Source organism: Molossus molossus, unplaced genomic scaffold (assembly GCF_014108415.1).
Source record: "Molossus molossus isolate mMolMol1 unplaced genomic scaffold, mMolMol1.p scaffold_m16_p_1, whole genome shotgun sequence".
Classification (NCBI taxonomy): domain Eukaryota; kingdom Metazoa; phylum Chordata; class Mammalia; order Chiroptera; family Molossidae; genus Molossus; species Molossus molossus.
In genome coordinates, this window is record NW_023425344.1 from 187685275 (window position 1) to 187710399 (window position 25125).

General features: G+C 44.0%; 2 protein-coding genes across 2 annotated transcripts in view; one reads left to right on the forward strand and one right to left on the reverse strand.

Annotated features, from left to right (window-relative positions):
• GALK2 (galactokinase 2) overlaps window positions 1-20461 on the forward strand; it is a 151896-nt gene extending 131435 nt beyond the window's left edge. The window contains exons 9-10 of the mRNA XM_036255452.1: window positions 13058-13259; window positions 19906-20461. Coding sequence (XP_036111345.1) covers window positions 13058-13259; window positions 19906-20113 — 410 coding nt within the window. The 3' untranslated portion in view covers window positions 20114-20461. The remainder of the gene's footprint in view (window positions 1-13057; window positions 13260-19905) is intronic.
• Window positions 20462-20495: 34 nt separating this feature from the next.
• FAM227B (family with sequence similarity 227 member B) overlaps window positions 20496-25125 on the reverse strand; it is a 234173-nt gene continuing 229543 nt past the window's right edge. Inside the window, exons 16-17 of the mRNA XM_036249266.1 lie at window positions 23644-23713; window positions 20496-20585 (exon numbers count right to left, since the gene is read on the reverse strand). Of these exons, the coding sequence (XP_036105159.1) occupies window positions 20496-20585; window positions 23644-23713 (160 nt within the window). The remainder of the gene's footprint in view (window positions 20586-23643; window positions 23714-25125) is intronic.

Genomic DNA, 25125 nt, shown 5'->3' on the forward strand with positions numbered 1-25125 from the left:
TATAGAGTTCACATAGCCTCTTTTCATGAGACTGTCATTCTAGAATCTTATGGCATGGGCCAGGAAAACATTTCCTTCTGTTTGATATTAGTTGTCCTTTTGCAAAGTACCTAGCTTCAGGTGGAACTGAGTATCCTAATAAGAACTTGTAAATTAGAAACCGGGTACCTGTTACTACCAAAATGAGTTTGTTTCCAGTTTGTCTTCATGTGAGTCAGCAGAAATGAGGAACTAAGCAGGGATCCAGTGACTTTTAGTAGGTGATTGCCAAATACCAATAGTAATGACAACAAAAATGATGATCCATTGTCTCTGTATAGACATTCACAGCTTTAACTATGTGACCTCTCAACTGAGCGTCACTCATGCTATAGGTCTCCAGAGGAAAACATGACAGCACACCACTCTGCATTCGGGCAGACACATTGCATGGTTTTAAAAAACGATGGTGGAAGATGATTCCGCCTAGGTCTTCACAAGGGAATGGGGTGGAGAGACCACAAGAATGAACACCCTCAGTTCACTAGGACCTCTAATGTTGGGAAGCATTTTTTTTGTTAAGGGCTACTGATGCAACAGCAAAAAAGACCAGAGACCATCTACATAGGGAAGCAATATACTTTAGTCTTTTGATGGGAAACTATAAAGTGTTTCAAGAACAAGGAATAGAGAATTCTCTCTGATTCACACAAGAAATAGCAAGATATATGATTCACAGAAATGAATGTATTTTACTCTTTTAGGGGAAAGAGGACAGAGATGAAAATCAAGAGGGAAAGAGTCAGATGGACAAAGAAAAAGGGAAAACGAATCCAATAAAGGGGGGGAGTGCTGAGTACACACTGCTTATTTATGGAGAAGCACATAAACGCAAACAGAGCAACCACGAGCCAGCTCACTCTCCACCCTGGTCCCTGGAGAGCTGCTTAAACACATTTGAAATCACTGGCTTCATGAAATAGCAGCATCCTCAGTTAACTTTTCAGGATATCACCCGTCACATGGTAAGCATCATGTAATAGGGACATCCCATTGGAGTTTATGAAAGTGAAACCTTTTCCTCTTCCCTAATAGTGTGCCACATTTTTGAAAGTCTAGGTGTAGTGTAGGTATATTGTCTTCAGTTCTTGCCAGGAGGGAATTAAGAAAAGGGCGTATCTAGCACAGAGTTCAGAGCTCCTTGACTCCTGGTGCCCCTGGGTCAGTGCCTGGTCTCCTTCCTGGCCTGTCCAGTGCAGACCTTTCAAAAGCAGACTCTGGGCAACAGCCTGTAATCTAGTTTAGTCCTTTGCATGGTATATGACAGAGCTTCTCGCTTCCTTAAACTATGGCTGTAATTTGGTAAACTACCACTGTTTTTTTATTTTTTTTAATTTTTTTTTATCATATTGGCAAGTTAATGAGTAAGATAAGTAAATAAAAGTAAATTTTTATTTCTTTGTTTTTTGGTTTTTTTTTGCATTCATCTTCAGATAGAGCGGGAGGGAGAGAGAGGGGAAGAGAGAGAGAGAGAGAGAGAAACATCGATGTGAGAGAGACAGATCAACTGGTTGCCACCCACACAACCCCAACAGGGGCCGGGGACAAACTGCAACTGAGGTACGTGCCCCTAGGGGGAACCGAACCTGGGACTCTCTGGTCCTCAGGCCAATGCTCTAACTGCTGAGCCAAACTGGCCAGGGCAACTTTTATTTTTTTATTCAACAAATACTTTATTGGGGGCAACAATTCTAATACTATGCCAGGGACTGTGCGTCAGCAATCAGTACGGCCAGTGCAACGCTTCCCCTCATTTACTTATCATTTTTGTGGGAAGACAACAATAAAATATTGCTGACATGTTCTGACACAAATATACTACTTATTTCTCCGGTAAACACTGATTTTTCTTTTGCCTCTTCTTTATTCTTTTTGTTCCCTAACATTCCCCAGCCCCTGCCACTGGTAATTCAATCAGTAGGAGAAAGCGAAGCTGAGAACTCACTCCCTCTTACGTTAACATCCCGCACAGGCCAGCTCTGAGCCATGTGACCCTTGTTTTCGGTAGTCCTTCATTCGTCTCTGCATTGACCAGGACTCCTTCCCAGCTCCCTAGGCTCCTTTTCAAATGACTTAAGATTACCTGCTGTTTTCACTTTTTCCAAGAACAAAGTTTGAGTGAAGTTCTGGGAAGTCAATGGGGAAGTAGTTGCCTCAAGAAACAGAGGAAACATAAAAATGTGACTCATCCAGGAGGCTGCTTCAGATTCTTCCTGTGCTGAGGGGGTGGGAGCGCAAAGACATTTATTGAGGACCTGCGGTACTCAAGACATTCCCTGAGGTCCTCAGGGGCCGTGAACATGAAGGTGGCATAGTCTTTGCCTTCCTAAAGCTGTGTGATAATTATGATTAGGAGGGAACACATAATAATTAATGACTGGAACGTTCTTGGTGAGCTTCATGGAAGAGGTGGCGTATGGGTGGACACTGAGAGGTTTGGGGATCGCAGAGCCAGTCTGGGCAGGATACCCATGCTGGGCGTCCGCTCGTGGCCAGACAGCGATGGAGCGGGGTGTGTGCAAGCAGGGGTGGCCCAAACAGCCTGAGGAGCAGGAAAGGGGTAAGCACATTCAGAAGACTTGGTGTGTCTCAATGGACTGGAATGTGCGGACCTTCGTTTACTGGACAATGGAAAATATGCCAGTGTTTGATGCAGTCAAGTACTTGGAATGCCACAATCCAGATGGTGAACCGGGAAGTTTATTATGGCAGCCGTCTATAGGTTGGTTAGAGGTGAGAGGGAGACCGATTAGAAGGTAGCACAATTGTTCAGACTTGGGGGTGATAAGAATTCAAACTAGAAAGTAGAGCAGAGAATGAAAAGGAAGGGAGCAATGGGCTTCGTCTTGACATTTGAATGGCCCTGGACTTAACAGGAGCTTAGTATATTGCCAGGATGTAAAATGCAGGCGAGGGTGACTACAGCAGAGTGAACAAAGGTTTCACGGTCAAAGGAGTAGAATTCATCACAACACAGACAGTGCTGCTCCTGGAAATCTGGGAAAGTGAAGGTATAACCATGTGGGTCGCCATTACTCTCCGTGGAGAAGGTGGCGTTAGGCTGTGGATTCGAAAATATTCATGAATGCCTCTTGGAATGTATTTTTCCATGGACTCATGTGGTTTTTGTTGAAAGTGCACATATATATTTTTCATCAGTGGTTTTGCTTTTAAAAGCAGGTAGGTAAAGATATTTTCCCCTCTTAAATGTAAAATGCTAATTTAATTTAGTCTTTGCAGCATGGGAATGGGATATTAATGTGGCTGAAAACAGCAGCTTATTTTTTTGTGGGTTTGACCATTTCAGAAACGTCACATATATGAAAAATGTTATTACTAGAAAAATAAATTGGAAACCACAGTCCAACTTCCATGAGGACTGTACAGTGTTTTTCCATTCTCCTGCTTAAATACCCCCCAAATTCCACGCCTCAGAGCCGGGCCTTATGCTAACTTCTCTGCGCCGGAAACCAGAGGACTGGAGGGCGCATGCTGACGTGGTTCCCCGGTCACCGCGGGCTCGCTGTTCGTGGAAACCAGCTCCTGGTTTACCCAGCGGAGCTTTCTGTCGGAGAGGAATGCGCCAGTGGCGTGCAGCTATGAGGTTGTGCAAAAACAGTAAAACCACAATTGCTTTTAGCCCCTCACCCAAACAGTTGGAAAGTATTTTGGGGTATGAGAGTCCCAGAAGATTAATTATACACTTATGTGATAAAGATTTCCAATTCTCTCAGACTGGCATATTTATTTATTTTGTTTTGATTAATTATCCTGAGAAGTCTTTATCCAAGTTAAGTCTGATTTTCAAAATATTTACTACTTTTAAGCTTGTTAGCTGAAAACCATGCTGTGCATTCTTCTATCCCCACACAACCTTGATGCAGTTTGGCCATATGAAGCTACTTGAAGAAAGTCACAGTTGAGAAGGAGAGAGACGAAGGTCCATCACTCCCCAGACTAACTCTGAGGATGGACAGGGAGAACCATCCTTTAAGAAGGGCACAGACTGACGTGTGTTCAGAGGACTCATCAGTGAGGAAGACTTGAAATTCAGTCATGCAAGGGAAGAGAGGAGAAGACTTAAATGCTAATAGTCATGGTGCCTCATTGTGGCCAGGCCCTCCCCTAAGGAAGTCTTCTGCTGTGGGCGTGCTGGTGAGGGAGGGTCTTGCCTCCTCTGATGAAAGCTGAGGGCTGAGATTTACCTCTCGCACTTCATTGTCACCCTGGGGTCCTGGCACATTCTACGTTTGGGGCACAGGGTTTGCTGACAGTAGGGTCCACTGTCATATTCAGACTTGGGGAGAGACTTGAGCAGTGTTTCCACCTGCTTCCCTTGGCTTCTGACCCCTTTCGCCTGGTTTTCTCGCATTGTAATAGGGAATGGGAATACATCTTCCTAATAGGTTTTGTGAGCTTTCTAATATCTTTAAAATAAATTCCTTTTTAAGTTAGCTGGTATAGATTTCTGCTGTTTACAGACAAGAATCCTGACTGATGTAGTTGCTGTGATGCTTCCTTATTTCTAGCTGGATTTCAGCCTGGGCCCAAGGGCAGCGGCATGGGGTCTGTGTGTCTGCTGTGCTCTGTAGAACCTTGGGCATTCGTGCATTCAGATGGGGGAGGAGGTCCATTGCTTTTCACTCTTGGTTGAAGAAACGGAAGCTTTAAAAGTTAAAAAAACTTGCTTAAGATCAAACAACCAGTAAGTTACAGTTTAGGATTTGAGATGTCTTTCTGAAATCTCTTTTATTAGATTTTCAAGGTTCTATTACCCTAAAAAGGCCAAGAACCATTTATCTACAACCTAAACACCTCACTCCAAAGCCCTCATTATCTGGCCTCTGCCTGCCACTTTGATTTTCTCGTCCACTCTGTTTCCGGTTACTTCTGTTCATCTTCATTTCTTGCTCCAGTCACATCCAGATACCACGGATTTTCTAAAAGCACCTCATGATTTTTCATCTCCATGTCTTTGCACATGATGTTCCTTCCGCCTTATGTTTCTAATCCTCTTCTTTGTACCTTACCCACCTTATACTTGTTTTGTTGACACCTACTCTTTTAAGAGTCAGTTGGCTTTGTTTCCTTGGTGAAAGTCATGATCACTGTGTCCCATCCCCTTGGCCCACCTGACTCAGCATTGCCAGCAGTCCATGCAGCTGGTGTGATGTTTTCTTTGTTTCTTGGGGCATTCTTCAAAATCACTGCTCGGGCACATCTTTGTGAAGAAGTTAACCCCTCTGGGGGCAACATTCAAACAGTAGGTATGTCATGGATAAATGTCCATCCTTTGGTGGGCCAATTGTGAGGCGCCTTTTCTATATGGTTATTCACAGAGACCTCTGAGCAACTGGGCACTGGCTGTCCACGGTGGTAACCTGGTCATTAAATACCCTTTACTTGCTTTTCTACTTGTCTCACGTTCCTTCCTCGTTTGCTCCAGCTTCCTGGATTTCTGCTCTGTGAACTCAAGTCAGTCTGAGGTCTATTTTCAGGTTAGCTTAGATCAGGACACCCTCTTGACTCTGCGCCTCCACTTCAGTTGTGAGGAGCTGCCTTAGCATCCATTGCCCTTGATTGTGCTTATTTAAACGATCCGTCTCTAGTAGATTTAAAATTTTTTTAAATTGTTTGATTTTTTTGTTGTTGTGGTAAGAATACTTTATGTGAGATCGATCCTTTTAACTATTTTTAAGTGTACCATACAATATTGTTGACTACAGGTACAGTGTTGTACAGCAGCTCTCCAGAGCTTATTCATCTTACTTGATGCACATTTTATGCTTGTTGATTAATAACTCCCATTTCTCTTTCCCCGAACCCTGCTAACCAACATTCCAGCCTTTGAACTATGGGTTTGACTATTTCAGCTCTCTCATCCAAACGGAATCATGAGAACTTGTCTTTCTGGGTCTGGCTTATTTCACTTAGCATGGTGTCCTCAAGGTCCATTCATGTTGTTGCATATTCGAGAATTTCCTTCATTTTTAAGACTGAATAATAATTCATTGCATGTATATACTGCATTTTCTTTAAAACATTTTTTTCAATTGTGGTTGAAAAAACTGAAGCTTCAAAACTTCAGAAAACTTTCTTAAGATCAAACAACCAGTGAGTTGCAGGTTAGGATTTGAGATGTCTTTTTGAAGTCTCTATTCTTATATATAATTCTACCTTCGTGGATAAGACAATTAAATGAAGTGCTCAATTTATGAGTAATAGGTAAGAATATGGCCTCTTTTCTTTTACGTGAAGATAGAGGGTATCACCACTTGGGCAACACATTTTCTGTATCCATCTGTTGATGGACATTTAGGTTTCTTCCACATCTTAGCTATTATGAATAGTGGTGCAATTAACATGGGAGTGTTAATATCTCTTTGAGATCCCTTTCAATTCTTTTGGATATACTGTATCTTTTTTTTTTTTTTTTTTTAGGAACCTCCATCCTGTTTTTCATAGTGGCTGCACCTATTTACATGGTCACCAACAGTGTGTAAGGGTTTTCATTTCTTCTCGTCCTTGCCAACACTTGTCCTGTGTTAGACTATTACTTCTTGAGATTGAAGAACTTGTCTTATTCATTGTTTTTCCTTCAGTATTAAACGGGTACATCTTTACATAAAGACCCTTATCTTTATGTGAAAAACATAAGACAGAGCTCTCTTCAGATCACTCAAAGGCTGTCTCATGTTTACATATGTCTGAGGAACAGCATGAAGAATAAATAGTAGAGATCACATGAAAATAGAATTTAGTTCAATACAGAGCTATGGATGCACCAAAGGGAGGTGACATTTGTTAGTAACAGAGACCGTGGCTCATTATCGCATGACAGTCCACCCAGTTTGCCCTTCTCTCTCTAGCCAACAATTCCTGTTATGGAGTTTTATGGAACCAGAGTCCACACGCAGATGCCTGCAGGGGCCAGGCCGCTGAGCATCGGAGTGGGGGGAATGTGTGGAAGTGCGGTGTGTGCGCCGTGGGTGAGAGGCGTGGCTGCTCCTCAGTGCTAAGTGTGCTGTGTGGTGCTGCCAGGCCTGTCAAGGGAAAGCAGAGGTTCACATTCTCACATACATTAGAAATCAGTATGTGGATCAAGAAAGCATCGCTGTGGCTAGATCCATGTCACAGGTGGTTTGTTAGTTTTCAACCTTTGTGTAGCATGTGTACCAGAGGATGTTAAAACCTCAGACATGAGGACAGCCTCCTGGAGAGGGTGCCCCAGGTTCCAGTCGGTTTGCTCTCTTCAGGCCCATAGACACCCACTGCTGGTTCCCAGCCCGGACCTTCCCCCATCCTGTCTTTGCAGCAAGGAAGCTCTGCGGCTCCGGCCTTCTCCCATGACACTTCTTACTCCTGTTCTTCCCCCACCAAAGCCTGTCTTTAGATATCTGTTACGATTGGTCACTGTCCAGTGGTCTCATAGTTCGTCTTATCTGTTTAACTGAGTTGTAAGTTCCTCAAACCAGGGGCTTCTGTCTACATGTCTTTCCTGACACATGGCAGGTGCTCAGTAAGAACTACTGGTTGACTGTCACTAGATGGCTATTTTATGTAGTGCTTTTGGCATCACTCTTAGTAGAAGATAGGCAATAATCAGGAGGCCACCAGCTCCTGAGTGCAGAATTTAAAATGAAACCGGTGAAGCTCTTGCGGAGATTGGATAGGCATATCTCCATTTCCTGTTGACCTGCTGCTCGGCATTTTCAAGGAGAAGGTGCCAGTCACAGGCTCTTTCTCATTCTTTCCCACTGCAAATACAACAAAATATTGTTTGTGTCCTGGTTTAATTCACTGATTAGAGAGGGGTTCTGATCATAAGCTGTGTAGCCATCTTTTTAAGGTGGAAGTAAGTAGGCATCTTTTTGTTACAAAGATTGTCTAAAAGAAAAAAATATTTTAACTGATTATGCTGATCTATTTTCTGTTCCTTCACTTTTATTTGAAACACATTTTGTTTGTTTTAGAAAAAATTTCCCCCATATTTAAACTGTAAAGGCTGTTATATAAATTCACTTGTATAATGAATTTATCTGCAGCTTAAATGTACATGGCTATGGCCATTAGATCTCACAATCTGTATCATGATTTCAGGACCAGAATCAGTAATTAATCTAAGATTCACACTGGAGAAAGCCAATGCTCTAAAGTCTGTGTGATAGGTCCTGCTTTGAAATCTCAGATGTCCCATGGATAGGATAGGATGCTAGTAGCATTTTAGGAAAATGGCACCTGGTATTATATTCTTAAACTGAATTTGCATTGGAAGAAAACACTTATGGATGAAGATAGTAAGAAACAACTTCTTTCACCCTTTAATATAAGATTGCTGTGAAGGATTGTAAGAGTTTATATACAGATGGAGCATATGGTTTTAAAGTTAACTGGACAGGGAAGAAAGCTGTTACAGTTTTAGATTTTCTTGGATTTTTTGGTATCTGCACCACAGAGACCTGATGAGTTGCCAGCAAGTAACAAGCCAGAACCCTGGATCCAGAGAGCACTCGTGATGTCCAGCCAACACGGAGCTGCTTTCCCTCCCAAAGGGTGGTCTCCAAATCTGTTGTAGCCCTTAGCAAGATTTTATGTCACAACTGAAAACAGATGCCCTTTCTGCCCTCTCCACTGTTGTCTGAGTTAGCGCCGTTCCAGGGGCGTGAGCCGCGATCTCACGCACTTCGGAGTGCCCGGCGGGAGTCTGCCCGGACCTTGGTTCCAAGTCTTCTGTAAACCCGGCGGAAGACAGCAGACACAGAGGTGCCAGATGGGCGAGGTTCTGAAACTCTGCCTGGTGCATTCTCAGTGTTTTTGTCACAACTCAAGACGCCACTCCTGAGGTTTAATATAAACACATCTCTCTGGACACTTTCTACTTTAGATGTTCAATCCTAAGGGACCATGTGATCCTAAAGGAAACCAAAGCACACTCTCCCTGGTGGACTGTATTGAGTTTTGTTGTAGGATATGGCCATAAATATACTTATATTGTATGTATATGACACTGAAAACCCAGAGTATCAAAAAAATCACTTTAAATTCTCGATTAAAAGAGATTTATTAGACACAACAGAATATTGTGTGTAGACTTTGCTTGGATCATGGTGTAAATCAACTGACATTTAAATGACAACTGGGAAATTTAAATATGGACTGAATATGAGATGATATTAAGGAATCATTGTAATTTTGTTAGATGTGATGATGATCTGGAGGTTGTGTAAGAAAATAGTCTTATTTTATAGACATGCACACAAATATGTAGGGAGGAAATGTCACATCTATAATTTATTTTAAAATACTCAGCAAAACATTAATTGAAGGAAATATGGCAAAATGTTAATAATTGTTCAAGTTGGGTAATGGGCTCATGGAGTTTATATTTTCTCTACTGTTCTGTATATTTGCAAATTATTATAATTCAAAATTTTAAACAAAATCTTTGTAGGTCAGAGCATAGTACAGTGATTCATCAGCTAAATACCACTGCTTCAGGGTCATGGTGGGCGTTGCTTCATGGTGCCTTTGTGCTGTGGTCTTAAATAGCAGTGGACCTGGAAACGAGATGACTGCTTCGTCAATGGGGCATCACAATACAAATGAGCCAGTAGTCCCCCCTGACTTGCGCCCCCACCTGTGAGCATGGGAGGTGACGCCATTCGAGGGAAACTGAAACATGTGGGTTCCAAAAGCCAGTCATGTTTCTCATCCTGGAATGCCAGCTTTCCTAAATTATAGTTGACATACAATATTATATTAGTTTCAGGTATACAATGTGATGAGAGTTGACATTTATATAACTTACAAAGTGACCACCATGGAAAATCCAGTGTCCATCTGTCACCATACAAAATTATTGTGATATTGTCGACTGGATTTCCTCTGCTGTGCGTTACACACTTGTGACTTATTTATAAGTTTGCACCTCTTAATCCCGTTCCCTTTTTGCCCCCAACCCTTTGGCAACTATCAGTTTTTCTGAGTCTGTTTTATTTGTTCATTTGTTTAGATTTTTAGATTACACATATCCGTGAAATGATGCAGTGTGTGTTTTTCTATGACTTATTTCACTTAGCATCATACCCTCTAGGTCTATGCGGGTTGTCTCAACTGGCAAGGTTTTATTCTTTTTCATGGCTCAGTAACAGACACATATCAATTTCTTCGTTATCCATTCATCTATTGATGAACACCTAGGTTGCTTCCATATGGTGGCTATTCTAAATAATGCCGCAGTGAACATAGCTAGTATTTTAACCATCTTGTTTCAATATCAATTTAAAAGTACAATCTTTTTTTTTTTTTTTAACTTTCAATACTATTTTGTATTGGTTTCCGGTGTACAGCATGCTGGTTAGACAATCATATACTTTACAAAGTGTTCCCCCTGATATTTCCACCGGGCACCATGCAGTATTATTGACTGCACTCCCCATGCTGTACTTGAGATCCCTGTGACTATTCCGTAACCGCCAATTTGTACTTAATCGCTTCACCTGTCTCACTCGGCCCCCGGCCTCTCTCTCCCCTGGCAACCACCAGTCTGACTCTGTGTTTATGAGTCTGTTTCAGTTTTGTTTAAAAAGAAGAAAAATGTTAAAGTATAGTTACTGAAGTTATTTTTCTTCCTTGCAAAATGAATATTTTACAACCTGGATTTTATTAACATGTATAAAATGATTGGCACTGTCTCAGGCACTTACATGCCAATCGATGGCCCATCTTTTTCCTTCTCTGTTCAGAGATTTTGAGGAGTTATTATTAAACCTACCTGTGATCTTTCTTCAGACAGTGTGTTTTTGCCAGTGTTGGTATTGGTAAGACTTTGTACCTTGGGATATTTTGTACCTAGATCCTAAATATTCCCATTTCCATGGAACCTATTAATGGAGATACATTCACACTGCAGTGTGGGCTGATTCACATGACCTGGCTGCTGAGGAACAAAACATGTGGTTGTGTTTTTATTTCCACCTACATTTAACTTGTAAGGTTTTTTTGCTCTTATTTTTCCTCCACACTTGGTGTCAGTAGTTGCAGAATCAGTACCAAAGGGAAGCTCACTGTCCCCTTTCCTCAACCCCACTGAGCTGTTAGCACTGATTGCAAAACAACCATGGCTACATGCAGAGGTCTTGATTCTGAACCGGGGTTAAAAGTCAAGTCCTAATCACATCATTATCAACAGCAGACACCCCCGGGAGCTCCTGTCTGGAGGGGCTGTGGGTGAAAGGTCGTGGTGGAGTGCATGGAACCCGAAGGCTGCGTGTCTGTCTTCAGCAGGTGGCAGACTTTGCAGAGACAGGAGAAGCAGTCACTGTGGAAAGTATATGACGAGCACCCACATGAGTGCCGCAGACTTCAAGTGTGGTACGAATTCAGAGTCAAGAGATGTCCCATCTGGGGGCATCAAGGCTTCATAGAACATATAAAATTTAAACTGCACCTTCAGAAGGAGGTACGGCTTTGACCGGGAGAGAAAGAGCAAGACATTATTTTTGTGTGGACGAATGAGTTTACCCGGGAGCAAGAGTGTGTGGGAAACTATGAATGTGCACGTTTGGCTGAAGGGAAGAGTTCCTGCAGGGATGAGCATGTTGAGTGCAGGAACTTGGTGAAAACTGGGGACGCAGTAAAGGTTTGGGAGCATGAGTGTGGCTGTGTTAGGAGCGCAGACAGTGTTGACCTAAAGGGAGGTTGCAGGGCGGGGAGATTAAGACAGGAAAACCAGTTGGGAAATCACTGCAAAATAGTGTAAGTGGGAAAGGGAATGGAAGTATAAATTTGGGTAATGACAGTGGGAATAGGAGGGAAGAATGATTACAAAATACACTGTAAAAAGAACCAATTAGATCTGATGACTGAATTTGGGTCCTCTTTGAGAGAGAAGAAAATTGACACGAATTTGTACCATTTCATTGATGCAAGCAGTCAACTTAAGTTTAAGATGTTTTGTATGACTCAATTGAGAAACTTTGAAAGAAAACTTTTAATTCTTGATTACTTTATAGGAAAACTAGCCCACACTGATAATTACTAAACTTTTACACAAACCCTAAGAATGGCTATTCACTTCCTGGAGCCTTTGTTGCCTTTTTATACGTCTCCAAGAGATGGGAAGATGGTGCTGTGGAGGGAAAAAATGTGACCTGCAACTTTAATAGAACCTATTGGTTCATAAGTACAACGTAAAAGTACTTCTGAAAATGCAGTAATAACCTGGGGAGAGGAGCCTGGAGGCAGAGCCGGGAGGGGCCATCATGCCAAAAAGGCTGCCTTCAGGGGGTGGACAGAGCTGGCTCCAGATGGCTCTGCAAGGGGCTGGGACTCAGCCCTCTGCCCGTCCATCTCTCGTGACCCCCCTCCTTTCTCCGATCCAGATGGCAGGGAGCCTGTTGGTGTCCTCCATACAGGCCGGCCTCCTGGGGCAGATATCGGGATAGGGGAGGGCAGAGAGTAGAACTGGGGTGCAAACAGAAGGTAACAGTCACAGCATCCTCTTTACAAAACAGGCAGGAAGTCTTGGAGGAAGTTCTTCATGGAGTCATAAAATGTTAGCGCTAGACTTAAAAAGAGACATAGTATTTAGATTATACAAAAGTCTTTCAGTAAGACCTATATAAAGTCTAAGTTATTGATAATGAAGATGGAAATGGAAGTCCTCAATAACTATAGTTTTCTTTTTTTTGTTTATCCTCACCCGAGGACATTTTCCCATTTTTTTGTTCAGACTGAGTGGGAGGGAGTGGGAGGGAGAGAGAGGAAGAGAGAGAGAGAGAAACATCGATGTGAAAGGGACACATTGAGTGGTCACCACTCGCACGACCCAAGCAGGGTCGGGAACAAACTGCAGCCGAGGTACATGCCCCTAGCGGGAACCGAACCCGGGTCTCTCTGGACCGCAGGCTGATGCTCTAACTGCGGAGCCAAACCGGCCAGGGCCACTGTAGTTTTCTTTGGACTGGGTTGTCCAGTAACTATTTCTAACCATGCCCCCATCCCCTTTCTTCCTAAGTGCTCATCTTCAAACTGTACCAGCGGGCCAAGCACGTGTACAGCGAGGCTGCGCGAGTGCTGCAGTTTAAGAAGGTATGTGAAGAAGCACCTGACAACATGGTCCAGCTGCTGGGGGAGCTGATGAACCAGAGCCACGTGAGCTGCCGGGACATGTACGAGTGCAGCTGCCCGGAGCTGGACCAGCTGGTAGACATCTGCCGGTGAGGCTGATAGCAGCATGGCAGGGGCTGGGGGTGCATGGCAGGGGCTGGGGGGTGCTGCCACAGTTGTTGTTTAAATTAATGAAAAAAACCAGTAACATTTTCATACCCTTCCAAGTGAAAGATGATCCTCGCCCACTTCCTATGTGAGGAGTTGTCTGTGATACAAAGTTGCGCTGGTTCCTCCTACACGTCAGTGTGAGGAAAGACTGGGACCTGCCATGGCTTCCTGGGGCTCCAGGCTCCGAGTCGGCTCTCACAACGTCCCAGGAAAGACATTTCAGGGAGCTTTCCTCAGACACGGCCCTGCCCTTACTTCCTCCTGGTAGTTTATCCAGTGCTGCCCACCACACTGCAGCTCTGCCAGCATCTCCTGTTCGGTGTCCTAAGTTCAGCAGTTTCATTCAAAAGAAGGGAGAAACCAAAAAGAGCCTGAAGCCTGCTAGGAGTGTAGGGGGTTTGGAGGGGCTGCTGTGAAGGAGTCGACTCAGAGCAGCACTTCCTGCCTTCCTGCTCCTTAGGCAGTCGGGGAGTGGGGGCGGAAGACAGCCCAGCTTATGAATGGCTGGTCGAGACAGAAATGTAAAGAGGGAAATGTTCACAGAGCCCGAGAACAGCTCACTTGTAATTACTGGTGAATGGGGGTGGAAGGGTCACTTTACCCAGAGATTTCAGTGACCTTGGGAGAATTGAAAGGGAAATTGGGCAAACTCTCAAATGACTACATGTTATTTCCACTGTGAGCAGATAGTCCACAAAGAGAATAGGAGAACTGTCTGCAATTAGTAGTGAAAATATAATTTGCCACTTGGCGCCGATGGCTTACCTCACTCATTGCCACACTCCCAGCCTGAACAGTTTAGACCAAGAAGCTCCAGTGATTACAGATGGCATGTGTGACCCAGCTTGTTAGGAGATTTGAACACAGCATAGATGGCAGTAACTCTGCTGTCGTCAGCGTTGGCTCCCTAATCGCCAGCAAGCTGTCCAGAGCTTGTTCATGGCTAAGTGCTCTTTTCAGAAGACATCAAAGGCCCAGCAAATGGAAGGGGACAGACATTGTTCAGTTCTGGACGTAAGAGGAAGTGGAAGGATTTGTGCAAAATTGGGAAGCTCTCTGCAGGGAAGGTAGCAGGTAGCTCGAACCCCACCTGAGAAGCAGTGGAAAGGCATTTGCGAGCCTCCTGCGATTCGCTTCACTAATGAACTTTTCCTGGATGGCCCCCCTGGGGAGCTCACATTCCCACGGGGAAAGAGGAAAAACAAATCAAGTGGTAGTGATAAGTGTTATGAAAAGAAGGAGGAGGGATAGAGAGTACCACAGTTGAGTGGGAAATGTTATATGAGTGGCTGCCGAAGGAGGCCTCTCAGACGCGATGGTGTGTGAACAGAGACCTGAAGGAAGTGAAGAAATAGCACAGCAAGTAGGTAGGTCCTGAGGTGGGGGTGTGGCTGTCATATACGTGAGGTTCAGCGAGACCAGTGTGGTTGGAGGGCAGTGACGGAGGGAAGAGTGGTGGGTGAAGGAGGAGGGTGGGGGGAGCCCGACCGCCTGCACTTGGGGGCCACTGGAAAGACGGGGCTCGAGTGGAGAGAGGGCCGTGGGGCGCCGAGGGTCCTGTGAGAATGCCTCCGAGGACAAGTCCAGACAACTGCTGCGTGGGTGAGAGAAAGGAATCAGGATACTCCTGGCTATTTGGCCTGGGAAATGTCCTCGTTTCTGTAAAAGCCACATTTTGGGAAGCCAGACTTCACATTTCTGAGTCAGAATTATCTTAGGATAGCGGCAGATCTGAGAGCACAAAGAGCAGAGCTGGAGAAGGCACTGAGGGTAAGTGCTCAGGGCAGGTTAACGGAACCAGGCAGCGGAGGAGGGAAGCGAAATGGGGCCGGGAGCTCTGCCAAAGATAATCGTTAGATTTCCCTCCTGCTCCACTTGCGGTGCTTAACATTCCTTTAGTTTCCCGAAGGCCTGCTTGGAAACTGTTTGCATGGAAAGGCAACTAACTGATGAAGCGGAGGAAGCATTGCTACGCCTGAATCCCCAGGGCACTACTGCTCGCTGCAATCCGGTGCGACCTGAGCAAGGCAGGGGCCCTCGGCGACCGGACAGCGCAGAGGAAGCTGCCTCCGGACTCGCAGGAGGGGAAGGACAGCGATGGCAGGGACTTGCTGTTTTCCCCGTGGAGTCTTAACTGGTCTTCAAGAGAAATCAGCTGAGGATCCAAAGAAAGGGCCAGGGAGGGAGAAGGAAATGACACTCCTGCAGGGAGGCTGTGGATTTTTATTAATGTTAGAAAACTCCAATTATGTGAAACAAAGTATAATAATGAAGGAAAAGGATGAAGCTTGCCCAATGATAAAATAACTCTTTTTAATGAAAATGTAAATTTTAAGAAACAGCTAAATTTTAAAGTAGGATTTACTGAGGAACACAAAAGAGTTTTGAAACCGAGTCAGTTATGCTCGAGGCGGCTCATTCATCACTGGTTTTCCTGGTTGTACTTAAGAAGAAACAGTTAGGGCCGCGATGTCCACTTTGACACTGCTGGAAGCAGAGAGGACCGAGGGCCGCGTTGTTGCCCAAGCTGTTCGTGACCAATTTTAATAGACCAACCAAGGTTACAAAAGTAAATGTGCCGCTTCCTCAGAAGGCTTGCCACGCGTACCCCTGGCCCTGCTGCCCAGCCTCTGGCATCAGCTCCTGAGCAGGTTCGGGGGCGGCGAATTCGAGCGCACAGGGCTGCGCTCCTTCCGGGGTCGTAGGCGCAGTCTGCACGCTCCCAGGGAAAAGGGAGCGGCCGTTCCGCCGCCCTCTGGGCCTCTGTCTTCCACTTGTCCCTCCACCGGCCAAACACACACACACACATGTGCCCTGTGCTAGAACCAAACCAACTGCTCTCCAATGGCCTGCACAGGCTTACATTTCTAAAATAGAGTTGTAGTAATATTTTCTTTTTTTTAATCCTCACCTTAGGACATTTTTCCATTTTTTTATTCAGATAGAGCAGGAGGGAGATAGAGGAAGAGAGAGAGAGAGAAACATTGATGTGAAAGGGACACATCAGTGGCTGCCACCTGCATGACCCAACCAGGGCCGGGGACAAACTGCAACCAAAGTACATGCCCTTAGCGGGAACCGAACCCGGGTCTCTCTGGATCTCAGGCCGACGCTCTAACCACTGAGCAAACGGCCAGGGCAGTAGCCACATTTTCTTATACTTCTTCATTTAAACAGTATTTGAAGTCTGTGATTTCTTGAACCTAAAGTGATCTGAAAGTATGTTTAAACTGGCTGTAAAGATAATAGAAGTTGTTCTGTAAGGTCTGTTTTTCTGAGATTCTAGTCAGAAGATTCTAGTCTAGGCTTCAGAGCAGATGCTGGAAATTTTTCCAGGTAAAGGATATATTACTGAGTGCTTATATTAATTATATTATATTATATTATATTATATTATATTATATTATATTATATTAATATATGTCATCTCACATATAATTGACCTCAGTTCAAAATTGTTTTATGTTCTTCAGTAAATTCTACTTTAAAATTTACATTTTATTCATTTAAAGGATATTTTATAATTGGGCAAGTATCATCTTTTTCCTTTATAATTATACTTTATTTCACATAATTGAGGTTTTCTAATCTTAATTTTAAAAGCTTGAGTATATAGTTTTCTTTCTTTTTTCCATCACCATCTATCGCCCCTATGCCCTCGTCTACCTCCACCCCTCGCCCCGCATCACCACACTGTTCATGAACATGAGTCCTTTTTTTTGCTCAATCCCTCAATCCCCTCCACCTCCCACCAGACCTGTCTGCCTACTGCTGTCTATGAATCTGTCTCTGTTTTGCTTGTTAGTTCATTAATTTCCACACATAAGTGAAATCATATGGTGCTCCTCTTTCTCTGTCTGCTTATTTCTCTTGGCATAATGTTCTTCAGGCCCAACCATGCTGTCCCAAAGGGTAAAACTTTCTTCCTTTTTACAGCTGAGTAGTACTCCATTGTGTATATGTACCACAGCTTTTTCATCTACTAATTTATTGACGGGCACTTAGGTTGCTTCCACATCTTGGCTATTATAGATAACACTGCAATGAACATAGAGCAGCATATATTCTTTTGCGTTAATGTTTTGGGATTCTTCGGTTAAATTCCTAGAAGTGGAATTACCGGGTCATAGGGCGGTTCCTATATTTTGATATTTTAAAACAAATATAACAGTTTAGCAGCCAGTCCTTAGAACTTACCAAATGCCTGGAATTATGCTGGGCTGAGATTGGAGAGAGAGATGTAAGCTGTGCCTAAATTTAAGATTTTCTAAAATAATTAATTTAATATCTATTTGTACAATATAAAAATGTTTACTTATTTTGAAATAAAATTGAATTGAAACACATACAAGGAAAATTCCTTGCTCTCCCCTTTGTAGTTGGTAGCAAAGCTGGGTCTTATTGGATCTCCCTCCCACCCCCAGGTGTCCTGTGCACTGTACCTTAGCAAGTGCTACATGGTTAAATCAGTTTGTTTAAAAGTAGGGCATTTTAGTCAGGCTTTATTGGGTGCCTGGAAAATTATAAGAATATACGTTTCAGTGATAAAATGATCAAAGGGCACAATCTTAATAATCTCCATCTCTCATCTGCCCTGTCCTTTGTTTTGTAGATCATGCTTTTTTGTGTTGACCAACACTTCTACGGTATTCCAAATCCACTCGCCAGAGTCATCACAGTGGTAGTTGGAGGATTTTAGGGTTTCGGTTTTTATAACTCTTGTATTGCCTCTCAGAACCTATATTTATAATGTCTTACTGTTCTGGGGCGGGGGGGGGGGGGGGGATGCAAACGTGCAAAGTTCACCAAACATCCTTGGCTCACCTGCTTTCCGTTCTTAATTTAAAGTTTTATTGGTCTCCTGACTTTTGGCTCTCTCGGAATTTCCATGGTATCTGCCAAAGGGCGCATTAAGCGCCGGGGCGGACACTGCAGACAGGCGCGCTCTGCCTTGTGTGTAGCTGGCGGGCTGCGGACCAGCTGCCGGGCCAGACCCTGGTTTGTGATCACAAGTGCACCGGCTCAGAGCAGAGGCTATTAATAACAGCACTTATCCTTCTCTACTCGGCGAATGTGAGCCTTGGTGATTTTAGACCATGTGGTGGATGCAGTTCAGTCCATTTTCATCCACAGCAGGCAGGGTGCTGACAGAGCAGCCCTGGACATGCAGGAGCGAGTGCATTCCTCCAGGGAGACGCGAGCTCCGCGCCCGGGGAGCTGGCCGGCACTCAGGACAGCGGCCCTCTGCACAAGCCCCGTGGAGTTTGCCGCGACTTGGAAGTAACGCGCAGTTTGCGTTAGGTTCGGTTTTGAAACCACAGCTTTCAAAAGCTGCTCAAATGAAAACATGTAAGAAAATATGCATACAAGTCCATTAAAGGCCATAAAAGACCTGGTTGACTTGAATCCAGCAAAGTGGCATAATTTGGGCCTTAGAAAATCCAGGAGGGCACAGTGTTCTTCTCTAGATGAGACCGTGGTCTTCCTGAGACACTTCACGGACACTTCCATTGTTCTGGCATTTTCCACAGGAAAGATAGTTTGATATGACTGACAGCTATTTTTTAAAAAAATTCAAATAATGAAATTGCAAACTGGCCCTTTGCCAGCCTAAGAACTCAGAATAACCCTAGAATCCCAGGGCCAAGAAACTTCAGGAGTCTGGGCTCCATTCAGCTATTGGGTCATCAGCTGAATGAATGTTTGAGGGACAGGAGGAGATGAGCTATTTTTACTTATTTAAAAACATTTTTGTTTTCTTAAACATCTATTTTCATTTGAAAAGCATAGTTTAACGAATACAACAGATGAAATCAATCGAGAATCATTGAGGGGAAATGAGTTACTGGTGTGCAAAACTTCTGACGTTCTAGAGTATAGGGGTAATATTCTATTGATATTTTCTAGGAAGTAAAGTAGCTCATTTAGATGGGAAAAAGGGACAAGATTGTGCTAAATTACTTACAGAGTTTTTAATCTGCTATGAATTTGGAGTCCATTTCATTAGGAAGAGTTGGAAGTGCACGTTCCCTTTTGTTGTCAGGACACTGCATCCTGTGACGGTGAGTGGTCCTGGCACTTGTGTAGGGCCTGTTGCTGGTATAAATCTCAGGTTTGAAACTGCCTGGTTGATGGTGACTAAAACTACCTCTGCCATGTGGTGGATCACATGGTAGTTTCCGTCCCAGTCACACCTTTCAGCTGCTGGTGAATTCTGAGTTCAGCTGTCAGACCAGGGAAGAGTCCATGAACTAACCACCGGAAGAGCAGCCACCTACCACCCAGAGCCAAAGCCAGGGCTAGTTTTAGATAGTTAAATTTTAAATCACTTCTGCAACAGTACGACATCTCTAATTTACTAAAATGTTCGACAACACTGGAGAAAACCCCAGAAACAACTCTCTCTCTCTCTCTCTCTCTCTCTCTCTCTCCCTCCCTCCCTCTCTCTCTCTCTCTCTCTCCTTCTCTCTCTCTCTCTCTCTCTCTCTCTCTCGAACTTGGGTAGGCTATGTGTCCCATAAGCAGCAGCCAAATCACTCTCATTTTCATGTACAGGGTCTAATTGTTCTCTCCTCATTGTTTCAGGTCGTTTGGAGCTCAAGGGTCACGACTTACGGGAGCAGGATGGGGTGGCTGCACGGTCTCACTAGTACCTGCTGACAAGCTGCCCAGCTTCCTAGCAAACGTGCACGAAGCCTATTACCAGAGCAGCGACAGAAGCCGAGCACCCGAGCAGCAGAGTTTGTTTGCTACCAAACCTGGAGGCGGGGCCTTGGTTTTCCTTGAGGCCTAAACAATGCAGAAAATCTCAGAGAAACTATTTAGGGCATTTAGGAACTGGCAGGACTTCCTATGCCGCAGTAAATTAATCCTTTCTGTTTTGTATTATGATGAACGGTTGCTATTATCAAGAAGTGTTTCCAAAGAAATGGTTGAAAGCCCTCAATGCTTCATAATGATTATTTTTCCATCTTAAAATATGTTTTCTACCAATAAGAGCCAAAATTATGGTTGGACAGATAACTTAAGAATGCTTTACTGGGATTTATTGACTTAAAGATTGTGAAAGATAATCCTGACCTCATGGATTGGACTAGAATTAAACATACTGCTACAGTTAAACTGAAACAATGGACTTGTACACAGTATTGTTAAACACAGCTCATCTCGGGTTCTCAGTACTCCTCCTCCAGGTTGACGTCTTCTCTTGACGATGATGATGACAATGACGCCAGAAATTCTTTCTCAACTTGCTCTTCACATCGCTACAAAAATAATATATTGTTAGGAATGCACAGATTTCCTGGACATTGTACACTTCAGTGTGAGAGTCCAATTACCAAGATGAGAATTACTTAATATTTTTTGAAAGATGGATTTAGGAAGAAAATCCCAAACATTTAATTATTTTATTTTTATTTTTTTTATCCTCATCTGAGGACATTTTTCCATTTTTTGTGCAGACAGAGTGGGAGGGAGAGAAAGGAAGAGAGAGAGAGGGAAACATCGATGTGAAAGGGACACATCGAGTGGCTGCCACCCGCACGACCGACCAGGGCCGGGGACAAACCGCAACCGAGGTACGTGCCCTTAGCGGGAACTGAACCCGGGTCTCTCCGGACCGCAGGCGGACGCTCTAACCGCTGAGCCAAACCGGCCAGGGCCAAACATTTAATTTTTTTAACCATGTGATATCACGTAAACAACACTTACAATTCTTTTGGCCCTGAGCCCTATCATTTAACAGAAATTTAGATAAAAGATACTTTAAGTCTTCATCTCTATTCATACTGAAATAGAGAATTATCTGGATGATACCTGAGATCAGCTTGTTCATGGAGTTTACTTTCTTCCCACTGTACACCACCTTTCCTCTGCCTCTAACCCAAGAGGCTTGCTCACTTCCCTGGGAAGCCCACCTGCATCCTTTTACTGTGTCTAGCGGCTCTTATTCATACACGTGGGCCATATAGGGCAGGTGTGCAGGTGTGTGGATGAGAGCAGTCAAGGGCCTACAGTGGGATCTGGGTTTGGGTAGGGGTATTGGTTGGTACCTGTATATGTTTATTGAAAGTGGGCAGAACTGTTTGGCCATGTGGTGATAGCAAATGAATGTCTTTCTTTCATGGATAGAAGAGAGAAGAGCCTTCCTGAATTATATGAAGATTTAGACCAGAAGGCATTTTGGTGATGTAATCAGATAATTGAGACAGCAGTGGTCTTATGGCAGAAAATTATCACAGTTTTCTATTGTTCTATGATTGTTTTTCTCATTAATGTGCAACTCAAAGATTGGACATCATCACCTTGAATTTGTTTTGAGGCAAAGTTGGTTGAAATAGTTCTCAAAGGACAATAGTCATACAGAAAGTACTAGGAAATCTATTATTCCATTCTAAAATAAGCTTCTGATGCATTTCATTCTTAGCAGAAAGGTAAACTACACTTGAGAGAACTTAACTCAAATATTTTGAAATAATTTTGAGTTTTTAAAACTCAGTAATCCAAAATATGAATTGATTTACTGGTTTAATTCCTCACTTGAGGATGTTTATTGATTTTTTTTTTTTTTTAGAGAGAGAGAGAGAGATAAACAGTGAGAGAGAAACATGGATTGGTTACCTCTCAGACCTGCCCCACCTGGGGACCGAACCCATAACCTAGGAAAGTGCCGTTACCAGGAATCAAACTCAACTTTTTGGTGTATGGGATGATGCTCCAACCAACTGAGCCACACCAGCCAGAACAAAATCTGAATTGATTTAAAATTATAATAATTTGTTTTTAATACCTTTCCATTTTCCACAAAAGATCTGTGGTTGATACATATAATTCTTTAAAGAGACCTGCATTACAGTTAAAAACAACTTGCCATTGCTTTGCTATCATATTTAACATTTTCACCATGAGATCCCTCCCTTGCTGCAGGTAAGATTTCCAGTGTGACTCTGCCTTGCGGTCACAGTCGTTCTAAGCCAGGGATTTACTCCACGTTGGTCTTGACATCTGGCTTGAAGAAAAGAACTATTTTCCAATCAAACTGTCATCAAGTGTTATTCTAGAAATTCTGAGAGATATCAAACTTGTCTGGAAAGAACGAGGCTAGGGCCACTGGAAAAAAGCTTGATGCGGAAGATGGAATTTGAGCTTGAATCTGAGTCACCGATGGTGGAAGATCTGAGAGCACGTGGCTTCTGCTCCGACCGGCAACGTGCCCGGAGCTGCAGAGTAGCTGCCTGGGCGGCGGCGGCTCCCCAGGGCGTGCGGTGTTCATGGCTCCTTGTTTCTCCCCATACTCAGGCCATTTGTCTCTTACCAGCGAGGTCAACTAGCCCTCTGCCAGCAACCTGCAGAGTTGTTTCATTATACTAAATAAATATTTCTCTACACCCATGTCTCTAGCTGTAGTGGTTAAAAGATACCAACAAAAATGGGAGAAAGAATTATTTTGTGTTGGTGGAAGTATAGAACAGTCCTATTTATCAAATTTGAAACACCCAGGTATCTCACTCTTTTCTGTCACGAACATTCTTCTGTCTCATATCGGCATTTGATTAGATTATTTGACTCCTGTTGTTGACATTACACCAGTAGCCAATGAGGATTGCTCTAGATTTTTGAGTAGAAGCCTGACATGCTGAAAATAAAAGGTTCTCTCTATTCCCGACCTCAGATCGTCCAGCCTTTAGATACTGTACACTGATCTCCACATCTTCTAGCCGGCTGGAGGGAAGAGGGCCTTCAGGTTGCACGGGAGGGACTGCCCCCAGGCAGGAGAGGAGAGCGCAGGACAACGACCTCAAGCACCAATACTTTTCTGTTAATTTGAAAGTCTGACTGAATTTGCAAGTTTTTCAATTGCATAAAATGTCCTTGGTCAGAAGCAAGGGATGGGGGGAGTAGGCATGAGGTAGTCTGGAATCTGTGAAACAGATTATGTTAAATGTGCACGTGGGCGATTAAATAACAAGAATGTACTCTGCCCTGGCTGGTGTGGCTCAGTTGGTTGGCTGTTGTCCCATGGACTGAGAGGTCCCGGTTTGATTCCCGGTCAGGGCACGTGCCTGGGTTGTGGGCTCGATCCCTGGTGGGGGCGTGCAGGAGGCAGCCGATCAATGTATCACTCTCACTTCGATGTTTCGCTTTCTTCCTCTCCTTCTTTCTCTAAAAATAAATAGTCTTTACAAAATAAATAAAATGATCGTACTTTCTTGTGCCACTGTGACTTCATTGTAAAACCATATATTGCTTAAATATCGTCCAGTTTAGATAAGAGAAGCTAGAGAGAGAATTCTCAATTATTAAGAAAAACACACAACATACCATGTTATGTATGAACTTCTTAAAGTCATTCGCAACTTCATAAGGCTTCTTGGTAGCCTTTGCTTGGAGTCTAATCATGGAACAAAGAAAACCGTTAACCAAACTAGTTTTTATACCTACATCAACGAAGAGCCAACATTTATGAAGAGTTTAATACCCTGGGCACTTGCCGTACTTTACAAATATTAATTCAATTACACATGCAACAGTTTTACGAAGTAGCTACTACTATCATCCTGTGTTATAAATGAGGAGACAGAGTCGGATAGGCTAAGTCACCTGCCCGCAGACACAGGGCTCACAGGTAGCAGAGGATTTAAACCCAAGCAGTATGACTGCAGCCCCGATGGCCACCATGGGGCGGCGCTGCCTCCCCACAGCGAAGCGCCCTCTCCAGAGAGCTGGTGCGCACGGTGCCCTGTGCTGACCCCACCCTCCAGGCTCCAGCACATTCAGGAAGTGTCCGCGGGGGGAGAAGAGGAAAAGGGACTAGCAAGGGAAAGATGTGGGGGACAGAGAGATGGGAAGGCTAAGCTCAGGGGGAATCCGGGACGCGCATGGTTTCTGTCACCAAGTACCCACTCAAGAACTGTTTATGAAGGAGAGGGACAGGGGTCCAGAGATCCTTGGGTGAGAGAAGAGGGAGAGGTAGCCTCGGCAGGGGAGGCTAGGAGCTTGCTGAGAGAGAAGTGAAGAAGGGTACACGGCTACTAATGTCACTGTCAATTTTCAAGGGAAATATTTTAAAATTATTCTGACTTCATGAAATTTGTAGGAAGTGAAACTTTCTGAAAACTCCAAATATACTTTGTGCAAGCATGAAATTCGCATCACCGACTCTGCAAGGCCTCCTCTCGGCTTCTTTAGCGTTGAGTCTGGGGTCCCCCGAGGCACTGCAGAGACACCCCCCGGGTCTCTTTAGTGTTCCATGACGGATGACTGTCCCTCACGCGTTCTCCACTTGATCTCTGCCAACCGTATCGCCTCAGCCTGTGTTTCCAATTCACTTGTGACCCTTCGGGTCTGTCCTACCCGGCGTTTCTCAAGTGTGTTCTCACAGTTTGGGTCTCTTCCTCACAGTCTTATTTACACACACTCCAAAATACCCCTGTGCCCTTTTTCAGTAACACTCTCTTAGAATATCCTTGACTTGCAAGTCACCCTGAGACTCTGGTTCATCTCAGTTGATAGCAACCCATCTTCCAAGTCACTCCTTGCTTTAAAAAATACCAGCTTTATTGAGATATGTCACATACCATAACCTCTACCCTTTTTAAGTGTGCAGCCCTTGACCAGCTCTGGTTTGGACCGCACAGGCCTGCTTACACGTGGTTTTCTGATAACCACCTGTCCGTGTCCGCCGTGGACGAGCAGGGCTGACCGCATGGACCCACACCACTTGTAAGGACTTGAGCATCCGCCACTTTTGGTGTTTTCAGGGGTCCTGGAGCCAGTTCCCTATGGATGTGCTGGGACGACTTA